The sequence below is a fragment of the Mobula hypostoma genome, chromosome X2 (assembly GCF_963921235.1).
Source record: "Mobula hypostoma chromosome X2, sMobHyp1.1, whole genome shotgun sequence".
NCBI classification, from domain to species: domain Eukaryota; kingdom Metazoa; phylum Chordata; class Chondrichthyes; order Myliobatiformes; family Myliobatidae; genus Mobula; species Mobula hypostoma.
Window position 1 is genome coordinate 21,850,797 of NC_086129.1, and position 19,127 is coordinate 21,869,923.

At 42.8% G+C, this 19,127-nt stretch overlaps 1 protein-coding gene across 1 annotated transcript in view; it reads right to left on the bottom strand.

The window, feature by feature from the left end:
• Positions 1-4,545: 4,545 nt before the first annotated feature.
• dcps (decapping enzyme, scavenger) overlaps positions 4,546-19,127 on the bottom strand; it is a 106,610-nt gene continuing 92,028 nt past the window's right edge. The window contains exons 5-6 of the mRNA XM_063038246.1: positions 6,814-6,924; positions 4,546-5,621 (exon numbers count right to left, since the gene is read on the bottom strand). Coding sequence (XP_062894316.1) covers positions 5,355-5,621; positions 6,814-6,924 — 378 coding nt within the window. The 3' untranslated portion in view covers positions 4,546-5,354. The remainder of the gene's footprint in view (positions 5,622-6,813; positions 6,925-19,127) is intronic.

Sequence of the window (19,127 nt, forward strand, 5' to 3'; positions counted from 1 at the left end):
TTTTTAGTTTTGTTTTATGGGGGCAAGATGTGAAAATTTCCTGAAATTGAAAAATTCATTGTTCATAGAGCTGTAGATTACTCTGACAGACTACTACCAGTCACATCTTCCCCACCCCCCACCCTCCCACATCTTGCTGTTTTCTGTAGCGCTCTCTCCATGAAGTCCTGGTGATTTATCCATCCTCTCACCATCCATCTGCACTTTTCCCTGCAATAGTAGGATGTCTAACACTTGTCTCTACACCTCCTCCCTTCCCACCATCCAGAGACCTAAACAGCCCTTCCAAGTCAGGTGTCATTTGATGTATTCTGTGCCTCTAGATTGGTGTGATCTGATGCAATTTTAGGGATCGCTTTGTTGAGCACTTTCACTCTGTCCATCGCAAGAGCAAGGATCTCCCGATGGCCCAGCATTTTAATTCCACTTCCCATTCCCATACTAACATGAATGTCCACAGCCTCCTCTACTGCCATTTTGAAGCCAGATGCAGAACACCTCATATTCCAACATGGTAGTCTCCAATCGATCTCTCTAACTTCAGGTAATTAGTATTGTTTTTATTTTCCCCTCCCTTCTGTTTTCCCTTACCCCTGTGGCCCTTGTTCCACTTTGCTTTCCCCTCCCCTACCCTCACAACCTGCCCATGATCTTGACCTTCCTCCCTCTGGTTCCCTGCCTCCATGGTCGGCTGTCGTCTCCTATGAGATTTCTTCTTCTTCAGCCCTTTGCCTTCCTCAGCTCTCACCTCCCAGCTTCTCAAATTAGTCTGCTTTATTTTCCTCTCTCCCTACCCTGCTGCCTTCCCCTCTCACATGGATTTACCTATCTCCTTCCCTCCCCCTACTCTTTTATTCAGACTTCTGCCCTCTTCTTTGCCAGTCCAAATGAAAGGTCTCAACCCAAAATATTTAAGTTTGCCAATAACACCCATCAGCATGCAGGATAGAGATTAACAATCTGGTTGAATGATGCCACAACAACAACCTCGCACTGAACGTCAGCAAAACCTAAGAACTGATTATTGACGACAGGAGGAAGAAACTGGAGCTCCACAAGCCAGTCCTCACAGAAGTGGAGAGGGTCAGTAACTTGATGTTATCAGATCAGAGGATCTGTCCCAGGACCAGCACATAAGTGCCATTAAAAAGAAGGCATGGCAGTGCCTCTACTTTGTTATAAAATTTGTGCAGATTTGGCATGTCATCTGAAACTTCGACGAACTTCTATAGATGCACAGCAGAGAGTATACTGATTGGTTGCATCATGGCCTGGTCTGGAAACGCCAATGTCACTGAGCAGAAGGAACTACAAAAAGTAGTGGACACAGTATAGTCCATCACAGGTAAAGCCTTTCTCACCATTGAGCACCTTTACAAGGAGCACTGTCACAGGAAGGCAGCATCCCAAAGATCCCCACCATCCAGATCATGCTCTTTTTGCACTGCTGCCATCAGGAAGGAGGTACAGGTGCCTGAAGTCACACACCACCAGGTTCAGTAACAGTTATTACCCCTCAACCATCAGGCTGTTGAACCAGATGGGATAAATTCAAACCCCAACGATGAACTGATCCCACAACCCATAGTATACTTTCTCTACTATCCATGCTTGCAGTATTATTTATTTACTTATTTTTTATTTGCAGAGTTGGTCATCTTTTGCACATTGGTTGTTTGTCAGTCTTTCACTGATTCTATTGCATTTCTCTGTTCTACTGTGAATGCCTGCAAGAAAGTGAATGTCAAGGTAGTGTACAGTGACATACGCTCCGTGGCCACTTTATTAGGTACACCTGCCCGTTAATGCAAATAGCTAATCAGCCGATCCTGTGGCAGCAACTCAATACATAAAAGCATGTAGACATGGTCAAGAGGTTCAGTTGTTGTTCAGATCAAACATCAGAATGGGAAAGAAATGTGATCCAAGTGACTGACCGTGGAATGATTGTCGGTGCCAGATGGAACTTGCATTAATCTCAGAAACTACTGATCCTCTGGGATTTTCACGTACAATCTCAAGAGTTTACAGAGGATGGCGTGAGAAACAGAAAACATGCAGTGAGCAGCAGTTCTATGGGCAAAAGTACCTTGTTAATGAGAAGGTTCAGAGGAGAATGGCCAGACTGGTTCAAGCTGACAGGAAGGCAACAATAACTCACCCATTACCACAGTGATGTGCAGAAGAGCAACCATGAACACAAAACACATTGAACCTTGAAGTGGATGGGCTACAGCAGCAGAAGATTCCACTCCTGCATCTAAGAAAGTGGCCACTGTGAATATGATAATAAATTTACTTTGCACTTTGCAGGTTTGGACTGCAGAAGATAGTTTGGATATGAGGCGATGTCTGTTTCTTTGCTGCATTTAGTGACCAGATGATGTACTTTGATGAAAAAGTTAAGGGACTACAACTTTTTTCCATTATCTGTTTCTTAGGCATCTAGTGTGGAGCCCCACATTAGATATAAACATATGCCAGTTCATTTTAATTTCTTTCATTGCTGATAGAAACAGATGGTTTTGTTTTCTAAATCAAGATCTGCTCCTATAATTCAAACAAGTCAGATGAATGAAAAGTGACACAGAACAAAGAGCCAAGAAAGATGGGCACCATATGGTTTGCAAGCTGTATTTTAGATACCGCCTGTAATTAGTTTTAATGACCTTTTCACATACTTGACTGCATACAATGAAGTGGTATCCTCAGGTCCCAGAAATAACACACACTATTGTCGACACAATGTCCCAATAAGGTTGTTTTTCCCAGGTTGTGAACCATTGAGACACACTGACAAAATGGGACAGCTTCCAGGGTACGAGGTTGTAGATACAATCTAGCTACAAAACTTGACAAACTGGATGGGCCAGGCAGCGTTTTCCTGCCTGTCATTATTATGTGCAGCCCTTCCTTTGTATTGAATTAGTTGGTTTCTTGCTCACAATCCTAGGCTTTGTAGATTGGCACAATGAAAATAAAGGCTCTCACTTCCATGTGTGGTGTAGTTCAACTGAATAATGTGCAAATAAGCATTTTGAGTGAAGACATAATAAGGACCCTGATATCCCTTTGGCATGATGTCACCCAATAATTAGGCCTTTTGGAAGGCTCTAAGAGTCAGGACTTTCGTGAAGAAAGTGAGAAGAAATACAGAGACGTCACTGCTATATTTATAGCAAAATTGTCAGTGAGCTTTGAGTTTAAAAAAATGATTAATGGGTTCTGCCATAACTAGCACAGTAAACCATCCATTTTGAAAAAATACAGCTGAATCAAAGACATGGAAACAAATGAACTCAGAAATTATTTTGATGTATTTGCATGATTGGAAGGGACAGATGTTCCACTGAGCAAGCAGTCACGCAGCCTGGACCCTGCCTGCTGAGAACAAAGAGCTCCAAGTGTTACTGCCTGATTTGACCAAAATCTTAGCCGGGCTTTGTGTCTGTTTACAAGTGACTCTGTTTCTCTATCGCCCCTCAAACAGACCTGCTGTCGTGTGTTGCAAGAAAAACTAGGCTCGTAAGCGGATCAACTCTAACTGTGTTGACAGAATAAGATCACAAAATTTATATGAGACTGCACTTGAGGAGTTCACTAATTGTAATACAGGTGTCCCCCGCTTTTCGAACGTTTGCTTTACGAAACCTCACTATTACGAAAGACCTACATTAGTACCCTGTTTTCTCTTTCAGAAGGTGTTTTCACTGTTACGAAAAAAATTCAGCGCGCGAAAAAAATCAGCGCGCGATAAAAGCAGTGCGCGCCCCGAGCAGCCGCTCTCCCCGGGTTCGGAATGGCATTCTCGCCAGCATTGCTTTAACACGAGCCTGTCAGCAGTCGTTTGCAAGATGAGTCCTATGGTGTCGGAAAAGCCTGAAAGAGCTCGGAAGGGTGTTACAGTTAGCGTAAAACTAGACATAATTAAGCGTTTCGATCGTGGTGAACGAAGCAAGGACAAAGTGAGTTTGGCTTCTGGAAGCTGACGAACATAATGTTGAAGAGGTTTTGGCATCCCATGACCAAGAACTGATAGATGAAGAGCTGATGCAATTGGAAGAGGAAAGGATAACAATCGAAACCGAATGAGTAATGATAAAGTATGACTTTAATTTTGAAAGGGTACGTAGGTTTAGGGGATATTTGCAAGATTCTTTGAGTCCTTACAAAGAACTGTATGATAGAAAAATGCACGAGGCTCAGCAGTCAAGCAAGCCTTCCACATCAGCCACAGCAGACGACGAACCTCGACCTTCGACATCGAGGCGGGCAGTCATAGGAGAAGATAAGCTGACTGCTGTAATGGAAACAGATGACAAGATGACACCCCAGTGTCCCACCATCCCAACACCCAGGCCGCGGACAGATACTGTACCGATTCGCGGAGAATGCAGCAGTAGCCAGGAGGCACACAGCATATCTTTAAGAGAAAAGCCGAAATAAACATGCTAATTAATTAGGTGCTTGCCCACACGTAATTAATTAGCATGTTTATTTCGGCATTTTTCTTAAAGATGTGCTGTGTGCCTCCCGGCTACCGCTGCACCCCTGCGTGCTTCGCGGCAATGTATCGGTTGGTGGCCCGGAGAGTGGGGTCCACCGCACCACCCAACCTGCGATGACTCAGCCTAACACGCCATCATCAGTGTGCTCTGTGCTATCCCGATTCCGGTAAGTGATACTACACTGTACATACATTATTTCTACTTTATATCGGCTGTGTATTTTTACGTGTTATTTGATATGATTTGGCAGCTTCATAGCTTAAAGGTTACTGGAGAGCGCTTGCGCCGTGTTTTTGCCAACAGCACTTGCGTGAGATTTTCTGCCAACGGCGCTTGCGTGAGATTTTCGCTACAGAGAACAGTTCAGTAATGATTGTGGAAAAGTATTTCTACTTTATATAGGCTGTGTATTTATCATATCATTCCTGCTTTTACTATATGTTACTGTTATTTTAGGTTTTATGTGTTATTTGGCATGATTTGGTAGGTTATTTTTGGGTCTGCGAACGCTCACAAAATTTTCCCATATAAATAAATGGTAATTGCTCCTTCGCTTTACAACATTTTGGCTTACGAACAGTTTCATAGGAATGCTTTATCTTCAGATGGCAGGGGAAACCTGTACCCAAATTTTGGCAAGCAATATTTTAATGGCATAACTTCAAAAATTACTCTGATCTGGTTTAACAAAAATTCTTTATGTTATGAATAAACAGAGATCAGTCCACAAGTCCGCTTGCTCAAATGCAATGTATCTCCATTGATGATATTTATAAAACTCACCGTGCACCATCAAGATGTATCATGTCAAAAGACCAAATGTGCACGAACAAAAGTGTCTCTCATCTATATTCTTCCGTGCTCTTTAAATTTCTGCAACAGGGGATCATCAGCCTTCAAGGCAAATGTCAGGGTTCGTTTCTGGTAGTACTCCGGGTCGAACTGCAGATTCTCTATGACGTTGGAAAGTAGATGTGCGCGTTCTACCATGGTTCCTGGAGCATCATAGCCAACAGCAGTGAAATGAACATGGAAGTGGTAGTAGGAGGGTTGATAATGGAGGTAAATCCTCAGCTGGCTTTTTGGAATATTATATCGTTTGGAGATGGCATTCTGTGGGAGAAAAAATGGAATGATAGCTGTAAAGATACTCTTGTAAACAATACGAGTGCTTTACATGTTCAGGTGTCTGTAATTTGACAGATAATCACAATGTTTTCCAGTCAACAAGAATCTACAGAGCTTCCATTTGCTGCTTACGTGGCATATAAAACCTGGAAAATTTGGAAGCAGTAAAAAAAATTCCTGGTACCAGTGATGCCAACACACATACTTCACTCACTTGTTCCATGACTCTTACCATGCTTTCAGTGATCTGATCCACGTGAACTGTTGTAATGTTCCTATTTTTTGCTTCAAGTTGTTCACAATTTTAAAAAACTCAACATGGATTTCAATAATTTTTCCATGTGTGATTTTAAGTCAGTTTTTCTCTCTCCTGGATATTGCCTGGTCTGCTGGACATATAGCTTCAACCTAGCAGATACCCTTTGTGTTAAAAATCCTTCATCCACCTCCTCTGCAACTTGAAAATCACCTGTTCTCTCACCTTCCTGGTTTCAATGAAGTGGCCTCAACCTGAAACAGTAACTTTGTCTTTAGAGGGATATGGGCCAAACACAGGCAAATGGGACAAGCTCACAAAGGCAACTTGGTCAGCATAGACAAGTTGGACCGAAAGGCTTGTTTCCATGCTGCAGAACTCTGTGACTCTGTAAATGTTCCCTAATCTGTACTTTCTGCTTTTATTTCAGATTTCCAGTCTCTGCTGTTTTCTGATATTCATTTGGTATTAATAGGACATCATTTTGTTAATATGTATTATAGTTCAATGCAGATGAACATCATAGCTCTCAGCTGCCACATGTGTAGTATTACAAGGCTCACGGACAAAATTTGTTTCGAAGCTTAGGCTGCAATGGATATAAAGGCAGACTTTGGCAGTTCTTCCAAGATTTAACTTTACTGAAGCCAAAATGTATAAATATCAGAAACTGAAGGAGAGAGGTGTGTGGGATTAATTTTCAACTGCTTTAGCCAAGAGCTGGCAGAGACACAATGTGCCAGATGACTTTCTGTGCTGTAAATCTCAATGGGTTCATTCTCTCCATGGACGTCATGCGCCCAGCTGCATGTGAAAGTAAGTTGGCTGATACATGCTAAAGGTGGCAGCTGCAAGTGCCTATGTAACATGTCTTAATGGAATATACAAAGGCCGCTGTAGATTAAGGAAATAGTCACTCACCTGTCCCTCCTGCAGTATAGTCTGTAACATTGGCAGGTGCTCTGCCGTTAGATCCCGCAGCGACTTCACATCACGGCAGTGGGAAATAGCAATCAGATACAAGTCATCAACCTGCAGCAAACAACAGAGGCATAGAATCCCTTATTCACTGTGCTGTAGTAGAAAACATTTCCTTAAAATTTTTCATCTCGCAAGAACAAGTGAAAGGAATTCTTGATATTCTCTGACACGGAGATGATGGATTTCTCTGCATAACCACTTCCCTCCCATTTCCCTTCCACGTTTCCTACTGGTGCACCTCGGAACTCATATCTTTTGGTCATCCTCAAGTCTCTGCAAATATCCCCTGAGCTCACCTTGCTCATGACTGTATTCGCATCTATTTCTGTGCTGACCTTCCAATTTCCCTTTCTGATTCTTGTGTTACCTGATATTCACAGGAGGGGTCCCCTCTTCTCCAAATCCACCAACAGCACCCTCTTCAAAAAAAAACTTTGTTTTGCAAATCATGACATCCCCCCCCCACCCTCTCACTCTTCTCTAAAACTCCCTTCAATCTGTTGCTTCTAAATGTCTGCTTATCTTTTCTTCAACTCCATACCACAGCAGTCAAACAATCTTCAAAGACACAAATGATTATGAAGCATTTTTGAGTTTTTGAGTTGGGCAGATGAAGAGATAATTGGGGTGATAACAATGGTGGTACGAGTCTGAATTGGAGGATGTGTTCCCACACTGAGAAATTATAGTTGAGAAATAGGCAAGGAGTGAGAGATCCTTGAGGGAATCCAGGTGGGAAGCTAGATGTCTTTGAGAGAATCCCATGAGAATGGGAAGAGAAGTTCTTAAAGAAGTGATTCACTGGCCATGCCTGGGTAGTAGGAATAAACCCAGCAAAGGTCAGACATTGCTGGGTTGACAACAAAGGAAATGCACTTGCAGAGAGTGAGGTCACAAACTCATTTTCTGTTGTGTCTATTCTATGCAATTGTATATAAAACAGATTAAAAGAATTATGTTACCATAATCATAGTCACATTTTTATCATTTTTACCTTGAAATCTATGCCCTACCCCGTCCAAGCATTCATTACCCAACTCAATAGCTTCCTTTTTGTTTTATGAGGCTCTGGTGAAGATCATTGACATTTTTTATTAAATGAAAAGACATAAAAAATTATAAGTTTTTGTTAAAGCTACTCTCCTGTCAATATTATTCCCAAAATGTCATTATTCTGACTTAAAACCATAGGTGTCTCAGAATCTGAAGTCATTAACAAATGTTGCACCTTTCTGTAACAGCATTATACTATTAAGGTGCTAGCTTGGTTCAGTCATAAGCATTTCTGGCCTGATTCTAAAGAGTTCCGGTCAAAAATTTTTAACAACATAATTCACCTTAGTACTCAGAGAATGCTGTCTGTTTGATACCCAGATATCCTTTGGATGGGCTGTTTGCAACTCTCTGCCTGCTTCAGTTCAATGGAATATCTTACCATACTGTTGAAAGAGGAGTATGCTAATCTACTTCCTTCAACAAATGCTTATCACCTCACTGCTTGTGAAATTCTTGGAGCATTTCCCTGGAATGAAATAACATGGCATATCTAGTATCAAGTTCACCAGCTCTCCAGCTTCTCCTACATACATTTATTTTATCTTCCTTCACAGAGTCCCCAGAGCATATCCCAACATGTCACACCTCAGCTTCCCACACATTATCCCCACTCCTCGAGTAGTATCCCACCCAATGACCTCTTTCCCCACACAACATTGGACCTTATCCTCCATTAAACAATATAACCACAATATCCCTCTCTGCACACAATGGCCCACTGTATCGTCCTTCACACCCAACATCGAACTGCTTTACCCTCCAACCCCCTCCCAAACATAGTATTTTACTCCCTTTCCTTTACCCTTGCATACACTTCAATGCTCTCACAAAAAAAAGATGTGTTCAAAAGAAAGCTTGAGTTTTATAAGCTTATTCCTATAGAAATGGATGAAGGGTCTTGGCCCAAACCATCAAATATTTATTCCTCAACATAGATGCTGACGGATCTGCTGAGTTCCTCCTGTGTGTGTTGTTCTGGATTTCCAGCATCTGTTGTGTTCCTATAGAAATACTGGCCGGTGGACTGCGCGTTGTACATACGGATGGAATCTTGTGACAAGTTCAAATGTCTATTTCTGCTTTTTCTAAAGAAATTAATGTGAAATTTTTAATATTAAGTATTTCAAAGTCTCTTTCTCATCTAAAACTGTTAATAACAATGATGACCTTGAACAATGATTGTCACAGTTATATCAATAAGCTAATGAGGATATAGTAGAGTTTATGGAAAAAGGATTATGATGATTTCACATCGAAAATAGTCATTTAGATAAGGGCCAATTTTAAATGGATGAGAACAGACCTGGAATCAAGGCACTGCAAACAAAACTCTAACAGAATATTGGAAGGCCTTTAAGGTGGAGATGTTTCAGCAAATGGTCCAGGAACCATGAGATAGAAGGGTGTAGGGTTTCTCAGTACAGGTTTCCCCCGCCATCCGAAGGTAGAGCGTTCCTATGAAATGTGTTGTAAGCCGGAATATTGTAAAGTGAATAAGCAATTACCATTTATTAATATGGGAAAAATTTTTGAGCATTCCCAGACCCAAAAAAACCTACAAAATCATGCCAAATAACATAAAACCTAAAATAATAGTAACATATAGTAAAAGCAGGAATGATATGATAAATACACAGCTTATTTAAAGTACAAACCCCATTTCCAGAAAAGTTGGGATATTTTCCAAAATGCAATAAAAACAAAAATCTGTGATATGTTAATTCACGTGAACCTTTATTTAACTGACAAAAGTACAAAGAAAAGATTTTCAATAGTTTTACTGACCAACTTAATTGTAATTTGTAAACATACACAAATTTAGAATTTGATGGCTGCAACACACTCAACAAAAGTTGGGACAGAGGCATGTTTACCATTGTGTTACATCACCTTTCCTTTTAATAACACTTTTTAATCGTTTTGGAACTGAGGATACTAATTGTAGTAGATTTGTAATTGGAAGTTTTGTCCATTCTTGCTTGATATAAGACTTCAGCTGCTCAACAGTCCATGGTCTCTGTTGTCTGATTCTCCTCTTCATGATGTGCCATACATTTTCAATAGGAGATAGATCTGGACTGGCAGCAGGCCAGTCAAGCACACGCACTCTGTGTCTACAAAGCCACGCTGTTGTAGCCCGTGCAGAATGTGGTCTGGCATTGTCCTGCTGAAATAAGCATGGACATCCCGGGAAGAGACGTCGCCTTGATGGCAACATATGTGTTTCTAAAATCCTAATATACGCCTCAGAGTCAATGGTACCTTCACATACATGCAACTCGCCCATGCCGTGGGCACTGATGCACCCCCATACCATCACAGATGCTGGCTTTTGCACCTTTCGCTGATAACAATCTGGATGGTCGTTTTCATCTTTGGCATGGAGAACTCGACGCCCGTTTTTTCCAAAAACTAGCTGAAATGTGGACTCATCCGACCACAGCACACAGTTCCACAGTCTTTCGGTCCATCTGAGATGAGATCGGGCCCAGAGAACTCGCCGGCGTTTCTGCATAGAGTTGATGTATGGCTTCCTCCTTGCGTAATACAGTTTCAAGTTGCATTTCCGGATGCAGCGATGGACTGTGTCGAGTGACAACGGTTTTCCGAAGTACTCCCGAGACCAGGTGGCTATAATTGTCACAGTAGCATGACGGTTTCTTAGGAAATGCCGCCTGAGGGCTCGAAGGTCACGCGCATTCAACAATGGTTTCCGACCTTGCTCTTTATGCACTGAGATGTCTCTGAATTCTCTGAATCTTTCCACAATATTATGTACTGTAGATGTTGAAAGACCTAAATTCTCTGCAATCTTGCGTTGAGAAATGTTCCTTTTGAACTGACTAACAATTCTCTCACGAATTTTGGCACAAAAGGGGTAAGCCACGACCCATCCTTGCTTGCAAAGACTGAGCCTTTGATGGACGCTACTTTTATACCCAGTCGTGATACCTCACCTGCTACCAATTAGCCTGCTTAATGTGGAGTCTTCCAAACTGGGGTTACTTGAATATTCTGTGCACTTTTCAATCTTATTTTAACTCTGTCCCAACTTTTGTTGAGTGTGTTGCAGCCATCAAATTCTAAATTTGTGTATGTTTACAAAATACAATTAAGTTGGTCAGTAAAACTATTGAAAATCTTTTCTTTGTACTTTTGTCAGTTAAGTAAAGGTTCACATGAATTAACATATCACAGATTTTTGTTTTTATTGCATTTTGGAAAATATCCCAACTTTTCTGGAAATGGGGTTTGTAGAAATACTTTTCTGCAGCACTGTCTAGCGCAGCGAAAATCTCGCAGAAGCGCTCTCGGCAAAAACACGGCGTAAGCGTACTTGGCAGAAACGCTCTCTCCAGTAACCTTTAAGCTATGAAGCTGCCAAATCATGCCAAATCATACCAAATAACACATAAAAATACACAGCCTATATAAAGTAGAAATACTTTTCTGCAGCACTGTCTAGCGCAGCGAAAATCTCGCGGAAACAGTCTCGGCAGAAACACTCTCTCCAGTGGCCTTTAAGCTATGAAGCTGCCAAATCATACCAAATAACACATAAGAATACACAGCTATATAAAGTAGAAATAATGTATGTACAGTATAGTTTCACTTACTGGAATCAGGACGAAGGGTCTCGGCCCAAAACGTCAACTGTACCTCTTCCTAGAGATGCTGCCTGGCCTGCTGCGTTCACCAGCGACTTTGATGTGTGTTACGTGGGTAGGGCGTTGGCTGATTGGCAGGAAACAGAGAGTGGGAATAAAGGGATCCTATTCTGGTTGGCTGCCGGTTACCAGTGGTGTTCCACTGGGGTCCGCGTTGGGGCCGCTTCTTTTTACGTTGTACATCAACGATTTGGATTATGGAATAGATGGCTTTGTGGCTAAGTTTGCTGATGATACAAAGATAGGTGGAGGGACCGGTAATGCTGAGGAAACAGAGAGTCTGCAGGGAGACTTGGATAGTTTGGAAGAATGGGCAAAGAAGTGGCAAATGAAATACAATGTTGGATAATGTATGGTTATGCACTTTGGCAGAAGAAGTAAACGGGCAGACTATTATTTAAATGTGGAGAGAATTCAAAGTTCTGAGATGCAACAGGACTTGGGAGTCCTCGTACAGGATACTCTTGAGGTTAACCTCCAGCTTGAGTTGGTGGTGAAGAAGGCGAATGCAATGTTGGCATTCATTTCTAGAGGAATAGAGTATAGGAGCAGGGATGTGATGTTGAGGCTCTATAAGGCACTGGTGAGACCTCACTTGGAGTATCGTGGGCAGTTTTGGTCCCCTTATTTAAGAAAGGATGTGGAGACGTTGGAAAGGGTACAGAGAAGATTCACTAGAATTGATTCCAGGAATGAGAGGGTTAATATATGAGGAACGTTTGTCCGCTCTTGGACTGTATTCCTTGGAGTTTGGAAGAATAAGGGGGGACCTCACAGAAACATTTCGAATGTTGAAAGGCATGGACAGAGTGGATGTGGCGAAGTTGTTTCCCCATGATGGGGGAGTCTAGTACAAGAAGGCATGACTTAAGGATTGAAGGGTGCCCATTCAGAACAGAGATGCAAAGAAATTTTTTTAGCCAGAGGGTGGTGAATCTATGGAATTTGTTGCCACAGGCAGCAGTGGAGGCCAAGTCATTGGGTGTATTTAAGGCAGAGATTGATAGGTATCTGAGTAGCCAGGGCATCAAAGGTTATGGTGAGAAGGCGGGGGAGTGGGACTAAATGGGAGAATGGATCAGCTCATGATAAAATGGCGGAGCAGACTCGATGGGCCGAATGGCCGGCTTCTGCTCCTTTGTCTTATAGTCTTATGGTCTAACATCGGCAGCTTTCAAAACTCTTTCTCTCTGCGTATAAATAGTGCGAATAGTGGACGCAGGCAAGTTCAACGTGCGGACCATGTCCTTACTTCGTTCACCACGATCGAAACGCTCAATTATGTCTAGATTTACGCTAAGTGTAACACCCTTACGAGTTCTTTTAGGCTTTCCCGATACCTTAGAACTCATCTTGCTATCAGATGCACAAAATAAATTGAGATAAAGCACGTGTTTAAGCAATGGCGGCTAGAATGCAGTTTCGGGGGAGGAGCTTGGCTGTTCGGGCGCACGCTGCTTTTTCGTAACAGTGAAAGCACCTTCTGTTATCGAAAACAGGTAACTAATGTAGGCCTTTTGTAACAGCGACGTTTCGTAAAGTGAACATTCGAAAAGCGGGGGACACCTGTACTGCTAACTGCTAAGGCTAATGTAATGGCTTCTCTGTAATGTTAACTGCTAAGGCTAAGGAAATGGCCTTGCTGTAATGTTAACTGCTGATGTAATGGTTTCTCTGCAGCAGTGATGTTTGGGTTATAACTACAGATAACGGGTAGCTAACCAATGGGAGAAATGTTATTCTTTCTTGTATGTCTGGGAGCCGGGGTTTTTCGGTCGAGGAGAGTGAAGAGGAAGGTCGAGTGCAGAGAGCACTTGGTGATCACCAGACAGCGTATGCAGGAATTCGAGGGTCCGGAGGTCGGCGACGTTTCGGCGGAGGTCGTTTATGGAGGAATACCTGAGGCATGAGCTCTGACGATTTTTGTGCATGAACTATTTAAGAAGAGTGGCGCCTTTTTCTTTAACATTTCGTTTCTCTACTAACCACATAGCAAAGTCAGAGATATAAAATGTAATCATTTAATCACATATTGTGTACTGTCTGATATTTGCGTTGTGGGTTTGTACTGGGGTACATTACACAGCATCCATCCAAACTTGAATGCCCTGTTTGGCGGGGCCGAAAGCTGATTCCCCTAGACGAACGTGAAGGCAAGCCTGGTGGGCTACAAGGGTATGGAAATTAAATCCAGAGATAATCAAAAATATAAGGAGTAGTTGACTGCTTGTTAACATGAGCAAGAACCAGAAAATACTGGAAACCCTCAGTGCAGATCGTAATGTTTCCTCCTTGCCGACAATCAATACAGGCGCACCCTCAAGGCTCCATGCTTAGCCCAATGCTCTACTCTCGCCATGTTCATGACATTGTGGCTAAGCACAGTTCAAGTACCATGTACAAACTCATCGATGACACAACTATTGTTGGCAGAACCTCAGATGGCAACAGGGAGGCATAAAGGAGTGATATAGATCAGGTAGTTTGAGTAGTGTCGCAGTGCCAACTTGGTACTCAACATCAGCAAGACCAAGGAACTGATTGTGGAATTCAGGAAGGGGAAGTTGGGAGAACGCAAACCAGTGTTTATTGAGGGATTAACATTGGAACAGGTGAGCAGCTTCAAGTTCCTGGACATCAATATCTCAGAAGATCTATCCTGAGCCCAACACATTGACACAATCATGTAGAAGGCATGTCAATGGCTATACTTCATTAGGAGTTTGAGATTTGGTATGTCACCAAAAACTGTAGCAAATTTCTGCACATGCATGTTGGACAGCCATAGAAAAGTACAGTACAGAAACAGGCCCCTCGTCCCAGCTAGTCTGTTCCAAACCATTTCAACTGCCTACTCCCATTGACCTGCACCAGAATCATCGCCCTACATAACCTGACCATCCATGTACCTATCCAAACTTCTCTTAAACATTGAAATCGAGCTCTTATTCACCACTTGTACTGGCAGCTCGTTCCACTCTCTCATGACCTTCTGAGTGTATAAGTTTCCCTGCATGTTCCCCTTAAACTTTTTACCTTTCACCCTTAACCCATGACCTCTGATTGTAGTCCCACCCAACCTCAGTGGAAAAAGCCTGCTTGCATTTACCCCATCTATATCCCTCAGAATTTTGAATATCTCTATCAAATCTCCCCTCAATCTTCTACATTCCAAGGAATAAAGTCCTAACCTATCCAATATTTCCTTATAATTTAGACCTTTCAGACATGGCAACATCCTTCTAAATTTTCTCTATACCCTTTCAACCTTGTTTACATCTTTTCTGTAGGGAGATGATCAAAACTGCACACAATACTCCAAATTAGGCCTCACCAACATCTCATACAATTTCAACATAACCTCCCATCTCCTGTACTCAGTACTTTGATTAATGAAGGCTAATGTTCCAAAAGCTTTCTTTATGCCCCTATCTACCTGTGACACCACTTTCAATGAATTATGGACCTGCGTTCCTAGACCCCTTTGTCTGCAGCACTCCTCAGTGTCCAACCATTCACTGTGTAAGACCTAACCTGGTTGGTCCTACCAAAGTGCAACACCTCACACTTGTCTGCATTAAATTCCATTTGCCATTTTTAGCCCATTTTTTACAGCTGTTCCAGACTTTGCTGCATTCCGTGACAGTCTTTCTCACTGTTCTCTACACCCCTAATCTTGCTGTCATTCACAAATTTGATGATCCAGTTGATCACTTGATCATCCAGATCATTGATACAGATGACAAACAACAAGGGACGCAGCACAGATCCCTGCAGCACACCACTAGTCACAGGCCTCCAGTCAGAGAGGCAACCATGTAACAATCCTGGTAACTTACTTGAAAAACTCTATAAGATTGATTAGACATGACTTACTATGCACAAAGCCATACCGTCTATCCTTAATCAGTCTATGTCTATCCAAATACTTATATAGGCTCACTGGCCTATAATTTCCTGGTTTATTTTTAGAGCCTTTCTTAAACAGTGGAACAACATTGGCTATCCTTCAATCTTCTGGTACTTCACCTATTGCTAAGAATGATTTAAATATCCCTGCAGGGCCCTAGCCTATTACTTGCACTTGCTTCCTGAGGGAACACATTGTCAGGCCCTGGGGATTTATCCACCCTAATTTGCCTCAAGACAGCAAACACCTCCTCCTCTGTAATCTGTACAGGGTCCATAAAGTTGATGCTGCTTTGCCTCACTCCTGAGTAAATACAGACACAAAAATAAAATTATTGAAAACCTCCCCCATCTCTTTTGGCTCCACACATGGATTACCATTCTGGTCTTCCAGAGGACCAATTTTGTCTCTTGCAATCCTTTTGCTCTTAACATATCTGTAGAAGCCCTGAAAATTCTCCTTCACCTTGTCTGCTAGGGAAACCTCATACCTTCTTTTAACCCTCCTGATTTCTTTCTTAAGTGTTCTCTTGCATTTCTTATACTCCAAAAGCACCTCATTTGTTCCTATCTGCCTATACCTGCTATGCACCTCTTTTTGTTTCCTTAACCAGGGCATCAATACCTCCAGAAAATTAATTTTCCCTTCACCTGTTATCTTTGCCTTTTATTCCGACAGGCACCTCTGTTTGTGTCCTTTGTTTCACGGAATCCTGGTTAACCCCTTTTGTACCGGATGCAGCGATTCAGATCAACAAATTTACAATATGCCATCAGGATAGATCTATAGAGTCTCTCAAAAGCAGACGTGGAGGAGTATTGCCTCATGATCAACTCTTCTTGATGCACAAATATATCAATGCTGTCCCAATTCTGCTCATCAGACCTGGAATATCTAGCAGTAAAGTACCGTCCTTTTTACCTACCGCAGGAGATTTCTGGAATCATTTTGGTAGCAGTATATATTCCACCTGAGACCAATATCAATCAGGCTTTAGATGATCTGAGCAATGGGAGCAACATGCATGAAACAGCGCACCCTAATGCCTTCACCATCGTTTTGGGGGATTTTAACCAGGCCAGTCTGAAAAAAAATCACTAAGCAATTACCATCAACAGATCACTTGCAATTCTAGAGCAAACAACACACCGGACCATTGTTACACCACCCCATCAAGAATGCTTACTGTGCTATTCCACGCCCTCACTTGGGAAGCCTGATCACCTGGCTGTACTTCTACTCCCTGAGTATAGGCAAAGACTAAAGACTGCAGCACCAGTAGTGAGGACCAAGAAGGTATCGTAAAGGAAAGCACAGGAACGCCTACAGGACTGCTTTGAATCGGTGGACTAGACCGTATTCAGGGATTCATCTTCAAACCTCGATGAGTATGCTGCAGTTGTTACTGACTTCATTAAAACCTGTGTGGACAAGTATGTGCCTGCAAAGACTTACTGTACATTCCCAAACCAAAAGCTGTGGATGAACCAGGTGGTACGTCATCTGCTGAAGGCGAGATCTGTGGCATTCAAGTCTGGCAACCCAGGCCCGTACCAGAAAACCAGGTATGATTTGCAGAGAGCTATTTCAAGGGCGAAGGGACAATTTTGAATGAGGTTGGAGGCGACATTGGATGTACAACTCTGGCAGGGTTTGCAAGACATTTCCTCCTACAAAGCAAAACCCGATAGTATGAATGGCAGCGATACTTCACTACCAGATGAACTCAACACCATCTATGCCTGATCTGAAAGGGAGAATATAACTACAGCTGTGAAGATCCCTGCTACACCTAATGACCCTGTGATCTCTGTCTCAATGGCCGATGTTAGGCTGTCTTTAAAGAGAATGAACCTTCGCAAGGCAGAAGGTCCCAATGGACTACCTGGTAAGGCTCTGAAAACCTGTGTCAACCAACTGGCAGGAGTGTTCAAGGACATTTTCACCCTCTCACTGCTATGGGCAGAAGTTCCCACTTGCTTCAAAAAGGCAACAATTATACCAGTGCCTAAGAAGAATAATGTGACTATCGCCTGGTAGCACTCACATCTACAGTGATAAAATGCTTTGACACGTTGGTCATGACTAGACTGAACTCCTGCCCCAAGGCAATTTGCCTATCGCCACAATAGGTCAACAGCAGATGCAATCTCAATGGTTCTTCACATGGCTTTAGACCACCTGGACAACGCAAACACCTACATCAGGATGCTGTTCATTGACTATAGCTCAGCATTTAATACCATCATTCCCACAATCCTGATTGAGAAGTTATAGAACCTGGGCCTCCGTATCTCCCTCTGCAATTGGATCCTCGACTTCCTAACCAGAAGACCACAATCTGTGCAGATGGGTGATAACATATCCTCCTTACTGACAATCAACACTGGTGCACCTCAGGGATGTGTGCTTAGCCCACTGCTCTACTCTCTCTATACACATGACTGTGTGGCTAGGCATAGCTCAAATACCATCTATAAATTTGCTGATGATACAATCACTGTTGGTAGAATCTCAGATGGTGACAAGAGGGCGTACAGGAGTGAGATATGCCAACTAGTGGAGTGGTGTCGCAGCAACAACCTGGCACTCAACGTCAGTAAGACGAAAGAGCTGATTGTGGACTTCAGGAAGGGTAAGATGAAGGAACACAAACCAATCCTCATAGAGGGATCAGAAGTGAAGAGAGTGAGCAGCTTCAAGTTCCTGGGTGTTAAGATCCCTGAGGATCTAACCTGGACCCCAACATATCGTTGCAGTTATAAAGAAGGCAAGACAGTGACTATACTTCATTTCGAGTTTGAAAAGATCTGGTATGTCAACAAATACACTCAAAAACTTCTATAGATGTACCGTGGAAGAGCATTCTGACAGGCTGCATCACTGTCTGGTATGGGGCGGGGGGTGGTGGGGGGGCTACTGCACAGGACCAAAAGAAGCTGCAGAGGGTTGTAAGTTTAGTCAGCTCCATTTTGGGTACTAGCCTACAAAGTACCCAAGACATCTTCAAGGAGCGGTGTCTCAGAAAGGCAGCATCCTTGGGGGAGGAGAAGATTGCGACGCAACGCAGCGCACGCGGCCGCTCTGGAATGATATCTGTATTTGTTAAGTAGGGGCTGTCCACAATTCTGATTTGATGGAGACAAACGTAAGAAGCATGGAGGAACATCTGGAGAAACATCTGAAATGCCTGCTTCGCTGCCGCTGCTACTGTGCGATCGAGAATCTCCGGAGGGGAAGGCCTCAAATCCTCAGCTTTGCCTATTGCCTGATGGCGGAGCCGGGGTCAAAGCACTTGGCAGAGTTAGTGCTCAGTGTTGGACGGCTGGTTGGAGGCTCAAAGTTTTCAGACGGACTCAAGAGTCGGCTGTGGTCGGGTGCTTCCAGGGTGCTGCATCGGCAAGTTTGCAGCGCTGGAGGTTCATAGCGTGGAGCGTTTTCTTCCTTCTACCGTCTGCGTGAGATGATGGGACTTTCGAGAGACCTTGTGACTTTTTTTTACCGTGCCCATGGTCTGTTCTTTATCAAATTATGGTATTGCTTTGCACTGTTGTAACTATATGTTATAATTATGTGGTTTTTGTCAGTTTTTCAGTCTTGGTCTGTCTTGTGTTTCTGTG